The sequence below is a fragment of the Emydura macquarii genome, unplaced genomic scaffold (genome assembly GCF_026122565.2).
Source record: "Emydura macquarii macquarii isolate MOO-44397 ecotype Brisbane River unplaced genomic scaffold, CSIRO-AGI_Emac_v2 contig_3343, whole genome shotgun sequence".
NCBI classification, from domain to species: Eukaryota; Metazoa; Chordata; order Testudines; family Chelidae; genus Emydura; species Emydura macquarii.
Genome location: NW_027133480.1, coordinates 1232817 through 1250005, shown reverse-complemented (window position 1 = coordinate 1250005; position 17189 = coordinate 1232817). Strand labels below are relative to the sequence as shown.

The 17189-nt window shown below is 44.7% G+C and overlaps 2 protein-coding genes across 5 annotated transcripts in view; one reads left to right on the top strand and one right to left on the bottom strand.

The window, feature by feature from the left end:
• Window positions 1-6654, bottom strand: part of LHPP (phospholysine phosphohistidine inorganic pyrophosphate phosphatase) — a 160920-nt gene extending 154266 nt beyond the window's left edge. The window contains exon 1 of one of the 4 annotated variants that reach the window (XM_067533444.1): window positions 6410-6654. In XM_067533444.1, the coding sequence (XP_067389545.1) occupies window positions 6410-6588 (179 nt within the window). In that variant the 5' untranslated portion in view covers window positions 6589-6654. The remainder of the gene's footprint in view (window positions 1-6409) is intronic. The other 3 variants (XM_067533445.1, XM_067533448.1, XM_067533447.1) reach the window with 3 other exon arrangements.
• Window positions 6655-13497: 6843 nt separating this feature from the next.
• On the top strand, window positions 13498-16830 carry NKX1-2 (NK1 homeobox 2). Its single transcript, XM_067533449.1, has 2 exons — window positions 13498-13753; window positions 15219-16830. The coding sequence occupies exons 1-2, from the start codon at window positions 13522-13524 to the stop codon at window positions 15869-15871; spliced, it is 885 nt and encodes a 294-aa protein (XP_067389550.1). The 5' UTR covers window positions 13498-13521; the 3' UTR covers window positions 15872-16830.
• Window positions 16831-17189: the final 359 nt, after the last annotated feature.

The following is a 17189-nucleotide window of genomic DNA, read 5'->3' as shown; positions in this document are numbered from 1 at the left end:
GAACATATCTTTTATAAAAGCATCCAATCTGATTTAAAAAGGGTCAATGATGGAGAACCACTACGACCCTGGTCAGCTGTTCCAATGGTTAATTACTCTCAGTGGTAAAAATGCATGCCTTATTTCCAGCATGAATTTGTCTGGATTCAAATTCCAGCCACTGGATTGTGTTGTACCCTTTTCTTCTCGACTGAAAAGGCCATTATTAAATATTTGTTCCCCATACAGATACTGATAGACTGTATTCAAGACATTCCTTAATCTTCACTTGTTAAACTAAACAGATGGAGCTTCTTGAGCCTATCACTATACCGCATGTTTTCTAATCCTTTTAATCATTCTCGTGGCTCTTCTCTGAACCCTCTCCAATTTATCAACATCCTTCCTGAATTGTGGGCACAAGAACTGGACACAGTGTTCCAGCAGCAGTTGCACCAGTGCCAAATGCAGAGGTAAAATAACCTCTCCGATTGCACTCAGTATTTTCCCCCCTCAATGGCATTACTCCCATGCTTGAAGCAAAGCATGTGCATAAGGGACCCTGAAGGGTATATGCCTCAGAGGAGAAAATGACATTAGCTGTGTGTCTTATACAGTGCCGCTGTCACGATGTACACTGTCAATATTATTAATTGTTTGATTCTAATGGTAGAAATATCAGACCAATTAGCACAGCAATGGCTGACATTCTAAGAGAGTTTGGTTTTCTGTGAAAGCATAAAGAAATAGAATGCTTATCAAAAAGGTTCCATTAGTACCCTTTGGTCGAGGATGAGAAACAGGTTTTGATACTTTTTTTTAAAACATATGAATTAAAATCAACCTAAACAAAACTTTAATTTGGCATATATTAAACCCCAACTAACAGCCTGAACCAAAGCCCATTGAAGTCAATGGATCAAGCCCCAAAATAACATCAGGAGTCAAATCTGGCAGTGATTTTCACTCCATACAATCCCAATCGATAATTCAGCACAAGAATTAGGCCCTCATGGTCAAACTTAAGTGAGCGAATCAAATGAAAGTTGCATTTTCTTCTCTGTCTTGAACTCATTTTGCTGTATCTGGGTGTCGTAATGCATGTGACTTATGTTTAGAAACCTCTTTCAAAGTGAAGGGCTTCGTTCATTTCAACCAACAGAACAAAAATATGCCCTCTTCCCCCAGCAAGGGAACAAAGTCTGACCTGGGGCAGCAAAAGCTGCTCATATTAACCCCTGCTCTGCTGAAGAGTATGGCCCAGAAAGCAATTAGTACTGGCCAAAAAAGATGCAGGGACAAGGCAACCAGGAGATGTGCTAATTCAATACAGTGGCCTGCTTTCCCTAAGCTATGACTCCCCCTACCAACTCAGATGAACCCACAGGTGCAGAGGGATTCAAACTGCATCCTATTCAGTGCTCAATCAATTCTGTAGTGTGACAACTTCAACAGTGAATTTCCTTGCAGGGGTTAGTCACAGATTACAGTGCCTGACACTAGTCTGTTGATGACCCTCCAGTGACCTGATGTAAAATAGCCTGACAATCTCTAATGAACCAATATCCACATCACAAAACCACCACCATAATTTGCACAATTGCCAGCTGTTTCAACCAAGGGTCAATGACTGCCTAGTAGTGGAGAGAGATCTACCCCATCACCACTCAAGTGATGAGGCCTTCAGGACAAAGTTGACACAAACTAGTGCAGGACAGCATGAGGAAACTAATGCTGATGTTGCCCATACTGTACCTGTTCTATATATAAATGGGCAACATTAGTCTTTAGGGCTGCATCTTTCACAAGCCATACATTCAATTAAAAAGAAAAACTCCTTGCACGTCACTGCTGGGTTTGCCTTAAGTTGCACTAGCACCTAAACGCTAATTAAACAATGGGTATGTATTAAGGGAAAGTATAGTAAATTTAACAACAATTTCTTTATTGATTTGCATGGTTTATAACAGAGGTAGTGAGTTCTATTATTAAGGTTGTCTAAACCTTCCCATTATAACAATGAGAGTTCTGTGGCACTTTAACAAATTTAATATTTTTAGACAAGCTTTTGAGAGACTTAGCTCTCTTCTTCAGCTGCAGTAATACAGAAAATAGGTAACACAGAGGTATCTTATAGGTATCCAGGTGCATTGAAAACAATGGGGGAGGTGGAGTCCGGTACTTAAGACCTAATGACGACCATTGAGTAGGAGGTGAGAATGGGTGAGCAAAGTAATTTACCTTCTGTAGTGAGATAGCCATTCCAAGTCTCTGTTTAAACCCAGTTTGAATGTGTCAAGTTTGCAGATAATTTCTAATTCAGCAGTTTCTCTTTGAAGTCTGTTTTTCGAGTTTTTTTGGAGAAGTACAGCAACTTTCAGGTCAGAGACAGAATGCCGTGGGGAATTAAAGTGTTCTCCCACTGGTTTATGGATGTTATTATGTTTTATGTCTGATTTGTGTCCATTTATCCTTGTGCGTAGTGATAGTCCAGTTTGGCCAATGTACATGGCAGAGGGGTATTGCTGGCACATGATGGCATATATAACATTAGTGGATATGCAGGTGAATGAGCCCCTTATGGTGTGATTGATGTGGTTAGGACCAGTGATGATGTCATTAGAGATGATGTGTGGGCAGAGCTGACAACGGGGTTTGTTGCAGGGATAGGTCCCTGGGTAGGATATTTTGTAGGGTATATGGTTGCTGGTGAGTATTTGCTTCAGGTTGGGGGGCTGTCTGTAAGCCAGGATGGGTCTGCCGCCCACTGCCTGAGCGAGAGATGGATCATCTGCTAGGATAGGTTGTAGATCTTTAATGATGTGTTGGAGAGATTTTAGCTAGGGACTGTAGGTGATGGCCAGTGGGGTTCTGTTGTTTTCTTTGTTGGGTCTGTCTGTGTTACCTATTTTCTGTATTACTGCATCTGAAGAAGAGAGCTAAGTCTCTCGAAAGCTTATGTCTACAAATATTAAATTTGTTAGTCTTTAAAGTGCCACAGAACTCTCGTTGTCTTTGCTGTATACAGACTAACATGGCTACCCCTCTGGAACCATTATAACAATGCTTATTAACCATTTGGGCTGAAATTTCCCATGCTCGGTTTCTGCCTTAGGTTGAATTTTTGGGAGGGGAAGTTTCAGCACAATATAAACTAATTTGACTACTATGTTCATCAGCTTGGAATAGTACCCTACCAATGTGGGCAATTTTTTTCAATGGATTAGTGATTGGACATACTAGACATCTATATTGTCCTCCAGTTTTACATTTAATATACATAGTGACTAAAGTAAATATCAATCGAAACTGAATCTAAACTGCCTGTATTTCTGGGGGGTTGGGTTAATTTTTTTTTTGTTTTTTTTTTTTTTTTTTTTTGCCAGGAGCCCTAAGAAAGCAAAGCTCCAAACTCAACAGACTCTCTCATGGTTAAATAAATATTTTTTTAAATGTCAAGGTAAACCAAAAGTTTTATGTTTGTTTTCCTATCTTATTCAACTTGTAAGACTATAAACTTGAAGTCTGGAAAGTTTTTTGTTTTTGTTACCCTGATCCTACTTTATTTCTGGATATAATTCCACTAACTTGAACCAAATAAAACATTTAATCCTTTAAATACCATGGAACATGTAGCGTAATCAACCAAAATGGTCTGTTGCTGGACACTATACATCCTGATGTCAGAACAGTAATTTTAAATAATATCTAGCTCTTTGACACCACTTTACATCCATAGATCTCAAAGCACTTTACAAAGAAGGTAAGCAGAATTATCCCCATTTTACTGATGAGGAAGCTGGGGCACAGAGGGCTGAACTGACTTGCCCACAGTCACCAAGCATGTCAGTGGCCAAAGGGAATAAAACTCAAGTCTCCTGACTCCCATGCCATCACTCTAGCCACAGTGCAGTGATTATCTAACATGCAAGTAGCAGGTGGAGTTACAAACCAAATTTCAAGCAATGGCCTGATTTTCAGAAGTACTACATGGCGAAGTTCTTGTAAACTGCCGATGCTCAGTGCCTCTGAAAATCAAGGCACAATGCCTTACTTGCTACAGGTGCCTGTAGCACAGGTGAAGTACAGGTGTCACCTCCTGAAAAGCTGAATTGCTCCTTTTAGGAAAAGAATGCTAAAGTTTTGCTTTAAAAACATATCCATGCTGTCAGTATGTAGATCACACAGCAGTCAGGAGGAGGACTGCCCCTCAGCAGATAAGCCATCTGGCCACAAAGTCAGGGCTTACGCAGCTGCAAAAAAAGCCCAATCCAGAGCCCAGTGAAGTCAATGGAAGGACTCCCTTTCACTTGAAAGAGCTTTGGATTAGAGCCTTAGAAAGATTCGTATATCAGACAGGATAAAACTCAGCAGAGGCCAAAGACCAATCTTACTGGGTGGGAAGGCTTGGAAGTCTAAGGATCACCTCTGGAAAATCAGGATCCCTGAAATGACAGGTCTCAAATGTGGCAGGATTCACTCAGTAATTACACCAGAGATATATTTAGCACCATTCAATTTATTATGTTGAAGCTGGGGGGCACAAGAATGACTTTCAGCTAAGATCTTTAAAAACTATGATCCTATCTACTACTGTCCTTCAATGTCATGAACGTGCTTTGGGCATCTTTTGTAAGGGATGGGGTTTGGCCTAGTGAACTTCGCCAAGGTTTTCTTTTCTCCTGACTGTTATACAAGCATGGTACCTTCCCTCTGTGTTTCAGTAGATACCTATGTATGTATACATGCATGCAAACTTGTGAAGCGTTTTGGATTGAAGAATATTATACAAATGGACATTATAGGAACACAGGAATTGTCATACTGGATCAGACCAATAATCCATCAAATCCAACTGTGGCCAGGACCTTCTCTGCCTCAGAGGAAGATGCAAGACACCCTACAGAAAACAGTTAAGGAATAACTTGCCTCCAGGGAAAGCTTCCTCCTAATGACCAATATTTAAAGGTCGTCTTACAGCCTGAAGGTTAATTATGCGGAGACAAGATTTTCCCAGATATTCTCTGTGATTGTTGGGAAAATGTGGTTCAGTGCACTCACTGTGAGAATTGACGAGAAGAAAGGGTTTTCTCATTAATGAGAGCTCGAGATTTTGAAATTAAGTACAGACAATTAGAAGATCCAGCACAGATTTCAAAAGATATACAAAGGTTTTCCAAAGATATTGCAGGTGTGTGCTAATTCACTCTTTAAAGGCCTGCACAAGGCAGTGAATGGATTATAAATTATGGCTCTGTATCAGAAAAATACACAATCCTCAAGTAGCTGAAATCCTGATTTTTGAGGCACCAGCCCAACTGCAGCTGATGGCCCTTTGGAAAAATTCAGAGTGAACACACAATCTGAATTGATTATCTGTAGTGGGGAAGGACAGAATGCATGGCTATATGGCACCCTAGATGCATGGTTTGGAGGAGAAGAGGCAATGCAAGGGTGAATGGCAGGAGGGGGAGAGCTACAGGAGCACTGTGTAGCACTAAAGATGCATAGCAAATGGAAGGGAAAGTATGTAGGAATTGTATATAGCACCCAGCATACAAAGTGGTGGGAAACAATGTAAAATGGTGTGTGGCACCCAGGATACATGGTAGTGGGGTAGGTGAAATGTGGAATGGTGTGTGGCACCCAGGACACATGACATGAGGGGGAAGCGGAATGTAGAAGGGTGTTTGGATACATAGCCCAGGAGAGGAGAAGTTAAATTCTGTGTGGCACCCAGGATAGGTGGTGGTGGGAATGTGGAATGGTGTGCGGTGCCCAGAATACATGTCAGGCAATGTGGAATAGTGTGCGGCACCAAGGATACGGTGGGGAGTGTATGGAACGGTGTGGCACCCAGGACAGATGGCTCAGGGGGAAGGAGGTGAAATGCTGAATGGCTTATAGCACTCAGAATACCTGGCGGGGGGCTGACGAAATGTGAAATGGTGTGTGGCACCCAAGACCCATAGCAGGGGGAGGCGAAATTGGGGTGGGGTGGGGTGGGGTACCCAGGAGACAGGGCGGGGGGAGATGGAACGGTGTGTGCCACCCAGGATACAGGGAGGGGAGGGGCACCCGTGCGCGGCACCCAGGATACAGGGCGGGGAGGGGCACCGGTGCGCGGCACCCCGGATAGGTGGCAGGCAACGTGGCCTGGCGTGTGGCGGCAGGCGTGCCCCGCGGGCTCTCTCCCAGGACGGCAGCCTGAGGCTCCGCTTCCCTTCCCCTGCACGCAAAGCGCCGGGATCGCAGCTTCCAGCCCCGCTCTAGTGGGGACCCTTCCCCCGGGAGCGGCTGGCAGGAGAGAGAGGCGGGTGCCTGGCCGGGCGCCTTGGCCCCAGGCTGACCCCGGCGCCTACCGAGAAGCAGGCACGGCCTCGGGGCTGTGCAACTCCCTAGCTCCGCCCGCCCGCCGGCACTTACTTACTTTTCCACCGCTTCTATGGACCCAGGGATGGGAACCCCGCCTCCTTCTCCTCCGCTGTCATACAAAACCCCGCTGATATCCAGCACCACTCCCTTGACGCCCGCAAGCTGCTCTGCCCAGGCAGCCATCGCGCGCACCGCCCTGCCCGCTGCGGCAAGTTGCACTTGCACCTGGCGCATCAGGTCAACTAAAGCCGCCAGCCGAGGCCCGAGTCGCTCTTCCTTCCGCAAGGGCGTCTGGGAAATGTAGTTTTTCTTCGGTGTTCGTTTGAGTTCGGGGGAAGGACCGACGGGCAGGCAGGCAGGCAGCCTCCTGGACTCGGTGCTCCAGTGTGATGACAGTGAGCGGAGGAGAAACAGAGTCTCGTGGTGGCTGGATTGAAGGAATCTTATTCAAATGGCTCCAGGTCACAGCCTGCTTCATGTGCCTCTTTCATAAGTAATTACTGTCATTGCTGAGGTCTGACATCATCATCAAGCTCTCTTCATCCAGCCCTTTACAAGTCATATTACAGCAGTACCTAAAGCCTTCAGCCAAGGTGTTTGCAAACACGTAGCAAGTGAATAGCTTTGATGGTCACACTTCAGATCATTCACAGACACAGGACTTGATCCCCAGCCCAATTAAGTTAATAGTAAAACTGCCATGGAGCTCAAAAGAAGCTGTTTTTATTCAAATGTTCCATTTGAAAGAATCACTCCTGGACTGAGATAAAACATTCAGAACATCAGCCTGAGCAAGTTACAGGCACCTGAAAATGACTCATCAGAGTGGAAAGGCTTGTGCAGCCTTACCTACAGGCATTGCTATGTTTTCTGCCTGTAATTTAAAGGCTGCCAAAAAAGAAGAAGGAAAAAAAAAAAAAAGCTGGGCAAGAACAGAAACAATTCAAAATTATTTATAATATCATCTTGTTTTTATTATTTTCATGGAAAGTGCCAGATTGACAGCCTTGGAAACTAACATCCTCTACTCCCCACAACACAGGCCACAGTGGAAGCTTCTCCACATTGCCCTAACCTCTGTTCCTTAATTGTCTTCTGAAGGGACCACCTCTGGGGAAAAGAAAGCAGCTGAGTCACAGTCTCCATACTTATTCAGTCCTTGGCTTCTGGTATGAGATTGTGTATGAGAGCGCCCATTAAATGAATAAGAGAAAGAATAAATCATATGACAGATGTTAGTCATGTTGCTTAATGCACTACTGGAAGGAGTTCCAATACTACAGGGATGAGGGTGGAATAAGAACCAGAATAGAATAGTAATAAATTGTAAGCGATACCAACTTGGGTTGGATATGCGCCACCATCATCCAGTTAAAATATTGAAGTTCTAACTGCTTTACGAGATGTGATAAGAAGGTATTTATCTAGCTTTTAAAAATGAACATTTAAACTAGTTCACGTTTTTTGTGTTCGTTTTTTTTTTTTAATTAATTTTTTACAATGGTTCATCTAGCTGTACATATCGTCCATTGAAGATATACACCACATACATATGAAATTTCAGCAGGTGAGATTCAGGAAAAAAAGAAAACAGGTTAAATTAACTTTTTAACATTTTTCATCATTTTAATCCATTTGAAATTCTGTTCCCTTGGTCAGAGCTGGTTTAAAAGGTCTGCTGGTTTTTGTTTTTGTTGTTTTGTTTGTTTGTTTTTAACAATTGAGGCAGCTAATCACAAATAAAAATTTTACTAGGACAGTCCTGGTTTTTTATATGATGTCTCAAGAACTTTTTTGGGGACGCATGAAACGTCTCAGTTTTGCATTTCATCAATCAATATGGTTGTTTTTATATAACTCCAAAAGTTTGCTTATGATATACTTCTATAATGAACAGAATTTGCAACAATGTTTAGTAGTAACAAACAGTGTGAATTAGTGTTCAGCATGATACACAATGCTTGAATAAAGAGAAAATTATAAAGTGTGTAGATACTATGAAATCTGCTCTTTTGCTCAGAGTGAATGTTAACAACACTTCTTCAGTGTTTTATGATAAACTCATTGAGGCTGACTAAGTTACTGGAAAAAATTCTCCTTTCTAAGAAATATACACATTGCTGTTGAGTCAGAAGCTGCCAGTAGTAACAATGGCACATAGTTATTTTTTAAAAGTGCCTTTTGTTTGTCTTTTATGGGAGTATTCCATGACCCTGAAAATGTTGCCACAAAAGTATCTTGGTTTTCATTTAGAAACCATGGTCACCTTCATATTATGGCCTCAGTTTTCAAAAGTGCTCTCTAATTTTGGCTTCCTCAGTTTTTGCTTGACTTAGACACATAGGGCCTGATTTTCAGAGGCACTGTGCATTGAATTCAGTAGAACTACTTGGTGTAAATATGGGTTGTTGGCTCAGATCCCATTTGTTATACTGACTTTTTTTAAGCTCAGCGTTTGCAGCATAGGCATATTCCCGTGCAAATTTTTGCAGTGTAGTAGAGATTTGGTGTAAGTATAAGATGGGCCCATGGAGAGCATATTTATTTGAATTGAGGCTGTATTGATCAAAAGAGGAACAGAAGGCCTGGCAAGACATTTTTGACCCAGCCAAAATACAGACTAAGTTATACCCTGCAAAGTTTGTGCCTTTACATACAGTACATAGCTATTACCTTATATACACAACTGAAAAAGCATTAGCCTCTCACATAAAGAATTGGACTAATCTTCACTATTTTATAATCATGGATAAGATTTTATCAGGTGTGTTCCAGCCTTACTGATAATATTGTTTCCCCCCTTGATACAATGCAAATAGTTTTTATTGTTAATACTGGCAATAGCCTGCCAGAATTCACATAGTATATAAGAAACTGTGTTGGAATGATAGTCCACTTTGTTTTGAAAAAAAGCAGAGTAGCGTTGGCACCACTGATTTGCATCACTGCTTCTGGAATAGCCTCTGGCTTCTCCTTACAGATAATATCTAAACAGTGAAATTCATTAAATAGACCCAGAAATGAATCAGGTTATTTAAAACAACATCACTAATGGTGCAATATCTCAGCTGTCCACACTGATAGTGAACATTGTCTTGGATAGTGTTATCAGTCCAGGACACCCGCTATGAATATTGATCCAGAGCTTGTTACAGCCATCACTTGCCATCAGGACAGGTCAGGGTTGAAACCCACCTAGCATCAAAGCAATTTAAAGACAGCACTCAGACTGAATTTTAATGCCTGAGCTGAGAAACAAACCAACTTCAAGCAAACAGTTAAGACTAATATGTGTGTGTGTGTGCATGTGAGTGTTAAACTGACAATATGTGAAGGTGTCTGCTGGCTCATAAATTTATATGTTAAAGAATTCTATCACCACAACTCACCTTTTACAATTGTACAGCCACAATATTAAAATAAATCCACAAGGCCACATTTTGTAATCTTACATGTATCAGATGGTTTGGATTTTCACTTCCAAAATAAGGTCCCAATCCTGCAAAGATCTATGCACATGCTTTAAGTTAAAGCATAAGTGGACCAGAGAAGAATTTCCATATCACAGCATCTGCAACGGCACCATAATTGTTTCTAAGTAATTCATTACATCACAGTTATTAGGACTAGTGTGTTGAGTTTTAAAGAGAATCTAATTTCAGACATATTGATAAAAATATTTAAGGGTCTATTATCCATTTTCCTGAGTTGATCACATTTGTAAAAATGATGTTCATAAGCTGTGACTATTACTCTTCCTCTTCTTTCTTTTTCCTACGCCCTTCCTCCCTACCTGTACCCCAATAAACAAAAAACAAAAAACAATGCATGTAGCTAACAAAGCTACTTTGTTTACTAGGTTCATTTGTCCCTACCCTTTGTCTGTTTGTACCTTTAGGTTGGAAGCCCTTCAGGTCAAAGATTGATTTCTTTTTTTTATGTTTGTGCAGTGCTCAGCATAATAGACCACCCTAATTAGGGCATATGAGTGCTACCCTAATATAAATTATGATAATAATTAATCAAAATAATTCTGTAATTTTATTCCTGCATGTCTTCCTATTTAATTACCATAGGTTCTGTGATATCAAAATGGAAAATAAGGATCAGATTCTGCCACCTTTAATTCCATTATCTTAATAGTATTTTATTTCATTAGACTTAACAACAATTTTATCCATACAGAAACTCTGAACACCCTAAAAATAATTCATTTCAATGGGACAACTAGCAATGTAAGATACAACTCGATATGAGTAAGAGTGGCGGAATCAGTCATACCACAGTGCAAATACATGTTAACAAGATGATTTCCAAATACAGACAACATTAATATTTCCATCCCCATATCCTTCACCACCAAACAATATTCCTTTTTCTACTGTTCATCCTGGTATGTGAGGTCAAATGCAAATGCCAGAGTGTGAAAAGAAAATCCACCCTATAGATACATTACACACAGTTTAGTTGGTATGAAATTTAAAAATATACAGCTATGTGATTGCTTGAATTGGTCATGGGGACTCCCCCTCATCCCTAGTCATGGTCCTGGCCAATCAGGGTGGTGGCACTGTTGGCTAAGTAGTGTAGAGAAGCATGCCCTGCTTTTGTCTGCCTTATACCTGTTCTATATATAAACAAAAGAGTGTATTCTCCCGTAGAATACAAGTCACTTCCATTGAGAATTACGCCTGTCCTGTGGTGGTATCCAGCCATCAGAGAAAGAGAGAGAGAGAGCATGATTATAGCCTCTTGTACATCTTGTACATTAGCATAAATATTTATTTCTGCCACTGGCTTGGTATGTGGGCTTGGCTGATTCACTCACCTCACCTGTGCCTCGGTTTCTTCATCTATAAAATGGGAATATTTACTCCATGGGGTATTGTGAGGATTAATTAACTAGAACCCAATCCTGCCCTTCATGCAGTGCAGTGATATAGGAGCTGATCCAAAACCCACTCGGGCTAATGTCAAAACTCCCTTTTACTTCAGTGGGTTTTGGATCAGGCCCATAGTTTTGCCACTGATGTCGATGCCACAACGCTCAAGTAATTCAGTGAGTGCAAGATCTCATTCTTAATCTTTGAACCACATTTGGATGACAAAGTGCCATAGAAGTGCTCAATATTATTTCCGGACGATTTTAAAACATAAGGCCCAAACATACATACTTTGCAAACTGCCATTGACTTTACTGGTAACTTTGGATACGCAAGGAATGCAGGATCAAGCCTTTAGAATCTAATGGTGGATTATACTCCCTGCTAGGTAATAATAGAATAATGCTAGAATAGAAGTCATACAAACACAGTTGGTGAAGAAAATTTGACCATGCTGTATAAAGATAATATACATTTAAATAATAAATAACAATGTAAGCCATATGCTTTTGTGGATGGTATTTTAATTATTAAAATTATTGAATTTTAAAAGGTGCTACTTGGATCACTGTTACTTTAGTCTGTTTTCATATTTGACTTATTTTACTTTAGCTTGAGGCTGTAAATCAGGTTGTCCCTCCTTTGCTGAATGCTGAAGGTAAAATCCCAGCTAGCAGATGGTTTGCATTATAGAGGGTTTCAGTGGGGAAGTTGGTTGGTGTTTTAGAACCTGGATGAATACTGCAGCAGGCAAGGGGCGGAGAAGTAGAGTTTTGAATGTGAAATGCTAAAAGGAATTTGCTGCTTTAAAAGCTCATTTATAACACCAGCTGGGGAAAGGAGGCCTGGAGCTATAATGAGGTGGTTTCTCCTCCTCTTCCTACTTCATACCTGCTAAGACAATATTAATTGCTAACCTATTGCTCCATAACAAAATAGAGGGGAGTTGGCAGTCAGAAGGTTGCAGGAGGGGTGGGGAAGGGAGCTCATTAGCCTCTCGGTGCTATTTCCGGGTGGATGGTCCTTGAAAAACCTTCTAATTTGCCTTTAAAAGATGCCAGGACATGTCCCAGGCTGCAACCTGTTCAGCCTATAAGGGGTGTGATATGTTCCCAAACTGCAAAGAGACTTATTCAATGAACTGATTGCTTAGAAGTCCTTTGAATTCCTTGCACTCTTTGAGGATACTGCGTTATCTTTTCATGTCTGGTTGACATCTCCACAGCAGCATTGTCAACTAAAATCCGCTGTGGAATCAACGTATTCTGTAGGTTTTTAAATCAGCGTGAAATGCAACTCCCTCTCCTGTAGAAGCACAACCACTATTAGAACCTTTTCTGCGGCAAATCAGGGTGTAGGGTTGGGGCGATTTTTCCCTGCTAAGGTGGTGGGTCTGAAATGGTCCATCCGAGGGTCTTCGAGGTGTTGAAAGCATTGCAATGTCTATGCCCCTTCCCAAATCATACTGCGAATCAGGTCCGATCTGGAGTAGGCATTTCTTAAGTCAAAGCAAGGGGGTTTTCTGCACCTGAGAAGGTGTGGCAGCGATACTCTTTGTATACACTTTGTTATAAGCTGTTGTTATTTATTAGCCGGTGGCCTCTAAGGGAAGAGCACACGGTATGCTTCTTGGTACTACGATCTCCAAAGTAATGGGTTAAAACTACACTCTGTAATTCATTTGTAGACCCCCCCCCCAATCAAACATCTGTGCTCTTCTGGGACTGTAAGCCACCCTCTGCAGGGGTTAATTCCCCCCTTCTCCCCATGACACATTACTCTGGCAGACACGTCTCGCTCACACCATGCACACACAAAAGCTGCGTGTGTGAGACCCAACCGGCGGCTTTTGCCTTAATGACACTAGCGCAGCTTTCAAAAGCTCCTCTGACGACAACCTGCGCTGCTCTCTCCACGTGGCTGGGACAGCCAGGCGGATCGAAAAGCGGAGAAAGTGCCGGTGGCCGCGCAGCCCCCTCCGCTACCACCACGTCTAACCCTTTCACTTTCCAAGCCTGCCTCCTTTTCGTAGACCAAAGCAGAGGAGCCGCTTCACTCTAGAAAGAGAGCTACAAAGCCAAGCGTGCACTTCAGGACTCTTCTTCCTCCTACGGACGGCATCCCTGGGGATCGAACCTGCACCGAGCAGGATTGAAAGCGACCCCGCGAAGGCACCATCGGCATCACCTTTCTTCTGGCTGCGGGCACTGGAGTGGGCTAGTTGTCTGTGCTTTTGCAATAAACGCTGGGGCACCACAACTCTTTCGGGGTCTTTGAGGGGGGAATGCTGGAATGTCAGGACAGTGGGGCCAAGGCGGCCCCCCTCCATCATAAAATCTCCTTCTCCATCTTAGACATCCTGGATCCCCAGAAATTTACCAGGAAAAGCAATCCGGCTGCACCGAGCAAGGGAAGCATCTCGCATTCAGGGGAGCAAGAGAAAAGTTTTGGCAGAGTTGAAGTAGAAAAGGATACGGCCAATCAAAGGAGCAGCAGGAATAAACTAGAAGCATATGGTAGGAATGCATTTAATTTTACCTGATCTGCATGGTTATTTTCAAACACATTAATAAGAAACAGGGTCTTGTCTCTCAGGTGAAAGGGGTCCGTTACATAAATTGTGTGCGCATCCTAAAACAAACTGGATTAAAAGCAACGAGGATCATGTTTTAGTTTGACTGCCATTTGGTTAGCTGCCGTGCAGACAGACGTCATGTAACAACAGAACGAGTCTGTATTGGGTTTAAAACCTGATGATAAAATAAGCTGGTTGACTGGCTCGTTTGGATGCTAAAGCGGATTCGAACGGGAGTAGACCCCGGACTCCCACAGAACACCACTAATTGCTGATGGGCGTGAGTGGAACCTGGCTCTGCAGCCTGGGTCAGCGATGCACACCGAAATCTTTATTAACCCCTTTCCCAGAACGTTTCCCAGAGGCAGGGCAGCGGTTAGCGGTTCCTGGCGTGGAGACATGATGTCACTCTTAAGACGATGCCCGTAGAAAACGGCTTTGGGAGGGCGGTCACTAGGTGCAGATTTCTTTGAGCTATGACCCTGCTCGGGTCACCGCTTAGACTGCAGCGCCCCCAGGTCTGATGGGAAACCAAAAGTTTGATGCAATTGTTTTTGGCTCCAGCTTGTTGGCTGGCCCTGATTGGCACGGGGACAGCCAGGCTGGATAATTGTTCAAATCGTCCCCACAAGAGGATGCCGTTAGCTCCTCATTGATCGATATCCTATTACTGACTCCTGCATATCTCCTTCCCACAGCTTGCAGGTACCAACTTCAAACCTCTTTCCCCCGGCCTGATCCTAATATTGTTCGATTAAAACTTACCTTTAATAGATGACATCTATCGACCCGGCCCTCACAAATCTGAAACTCTATTAGCGCGGGCGGGTGGGGGGAAGAGAAGATGGAAAAGGGGGAGGGGGGATGTATTTCTCTTTACAAGGGACTTTAATAACTTCTTTTAATTGGTAAGAAACCCATACCGCCGCACACAAATGAGATGCGCTCGGCTTGGAGCACGTACATACAGGGTGTCAACATGCGGGACCGTCAGATTTTTCTTAAAGGGCAATTTAAAAAAAATCTGATTAAAAAAAAAAAAAAAAAAAAAAAAAAAGGTTTTGGGGGCAGGGAACAATCCCAAGCTTTCTCCGGTTTTAAAGCCGGCTCGGGGAGACGAGACCCCGGAAATCACTCAGTCGGCGGGCAGAGCGGGGGTCTTTTCCAAGCCGAGTGCAATGAACACACGGGGGAGCTGACATCAGCCTGCAGTGCCCCCGCCGCCTGTCCCACTCCCCGGTGACACAGATGCATGTGGAGAGCAGCTGGCGGGAGGGGAGCGCGGCGCGGCGCTGGCGCGCTCGGGGCTGGTCAGGTCGGATCAGCGGCAGGCGCAGGGACGCCCGCCTTTGTGGCAGGGGAAGGTCTCATTCTGTCACTCTGATCAGCCCCCTTGTTTCCCTTAGATGCAAACTCCAAGGGAGAGAGCGAGGCGGCCGCGGCATCCACCCCGGAGGGCTCAGCGGCGTGCGAGGGGGAGGAGCCGGCCCTGGAAGGCAGCGACAAGCCCTCAGCCGCTGCGGCGGCGGCGGCAGCCCTTCCGCGGCGCTTGCGCCAGTGCCCCGGCTCGCCCGATCCGGAGGAGAGAGACGATCCCGGCTCTCCGCCTGCCTCCAAACGGCGCCGTGCCGAGCCGAGCTGCGCCAAGCCCCGGCGGGCCAGGACGGCCTTTACGTACGAGCAGCTGGTGGCCCTGGAGAACAAGTTCCGGGCCACCCGCTACCTGTCGGTGTGCGAGCGCCTCAACCTGGCCCTGTCGCTCAGCCTGACCGAGACCCAGGTCAAAATCTGGTTCCAGAACAGACGGACCAAGTGGAAGAAGCAGAACCCCGGGGCGGACGGGACGGAGCAGCCGGGCGCCGGCAACGCCACCGGGCCGCCCTGCGGAGCCGGCGGCCGCAGTCCCAGCCCGCCGGGCCCTAGCGCCCCGCCTTTCCAGACTTTCCCGTCCTACCCCTCCGCCAGCGTCCTCTTCCCGGCGGCTGCTCCCTTTCCCCTGGCCGCGGCCCCTTTCCTCCGCCCCGCCTACCTGACCCCCTTCTACACCCCGCACCTCTAAGAGCCCGGCCCGCCCCGATTCCTTCCTTTCGGGCGCCGCCTGCCCGCCCGGCCCGGCCCGGCCCGCGGCCCTGCTGGGCTAAGCACGTGTCTGTGTCTCGCCGTTTGTTTGTCCATCCTCCCTCACTGCCCGCCCGGCCTCCGCCCAAAGGCAGATCTCAGTCCAAGGCATGTCCCTGAGCCGGCCCGCTCCCCGCCCTGCTGTCCATAGGGGGGGCACCGAGGAAGGAGCAACACAAGGCGCTAGGGAAACAGACCCAGTCCTGGCGAGGGCATTTCGCAGCACAGGGAGCGTCCCTGCCGTCCCGCCCCTCATCCGCCTCTGACCCCGTCTCCCCTCTCCCGCGGCCGGCAGAGGGAACTGGCTGGGCAAGTGGCCATGCCGCCCCGGACGCAGCGACCTGCAGAGCAAACAGGGCGTGTGGCGGTGGCCAGTGCATAAAGCAGCTATACAGTATTTGCTATTTATAGGACTGATCGCTCGGCCAGACAGATCCGTAGCGTGAAGACAGAACCCAAGACCTGTTTGATCGTATGCAAAGTGGAGTTTGGAAACTGGAGAAGTTGAATAAAATGTGCATTGCACTACTCAGGTTTGCCATCTTCCCACGTGTTTGGTATTTTAAAGCATCTTCCCCCCCGCGTATTTTAGGCCCGATCTTGGTCCCATGGAGACGAATGGGAGTTTTGCCATGGCCTCCAGTGGGATTGAGGATCGGGCTCCTACCATTAATCCCTTTAAATTGATGGATATCTGTGTACAGAGCAGCCGCGCTTCTGTAAAGTCATATTTGAGTTTCAAATGTATCTTGTGGCGTGTAATGATATATTTCTTAGATTATACTTCACACTTGTGCTGCTCTATAACTTTGGATAAGTAAAAATAAAAGTCCTGATATACACAGAAACTACTGTGGCAAACCAAACAGATGGAACATTCAGGTGCAGACATGAAGTAGTCCAAATATTTATATTTACATATATAATTTGACATTTTTACCTCCTTATGCCCCAAAGTTCCAGTGTACATTTCTGAGGGTTGCATGGTAATTTAAAGTGTAAGAAACTGATTTTGTTCTAGTCTTCACCAAAGCATGTTTAAGATGCATACAATTTTCTTGGGGGGGAGGGAGGGAAATAACCATTGGATTTTATTAGCATATCTGAGATGTAATCAAGCATAGGCATAGGAGATGGAAAAGATAACCCCATACACTCACCTGACACTAATTCTCCCAAGTTTCTCTCCTAAAGTTTCCTTTTAAAACATTTCTCTTTGTAATTTGGCTTGGCAGGGCACACCTCATAACCTGAAAGCT

Bases quoted from the DNA above. Each gene is read 5' to 3' on its own strand.
- NKX1-2 (XM_067533449.1), top strand. From the start codon at position 13,522: ATGCTGGAATGTCAGGACAGTGGGGCCAAGGCGGCCCCCCTCCATCAT. The intron at 13,754-15,218 runs GTAGGAATGCAT...TGTTTCCCTTAG, and splicing joins GAATAAACTAGAAGCATATG to ATGCAAACTCCAAGGGAGAG.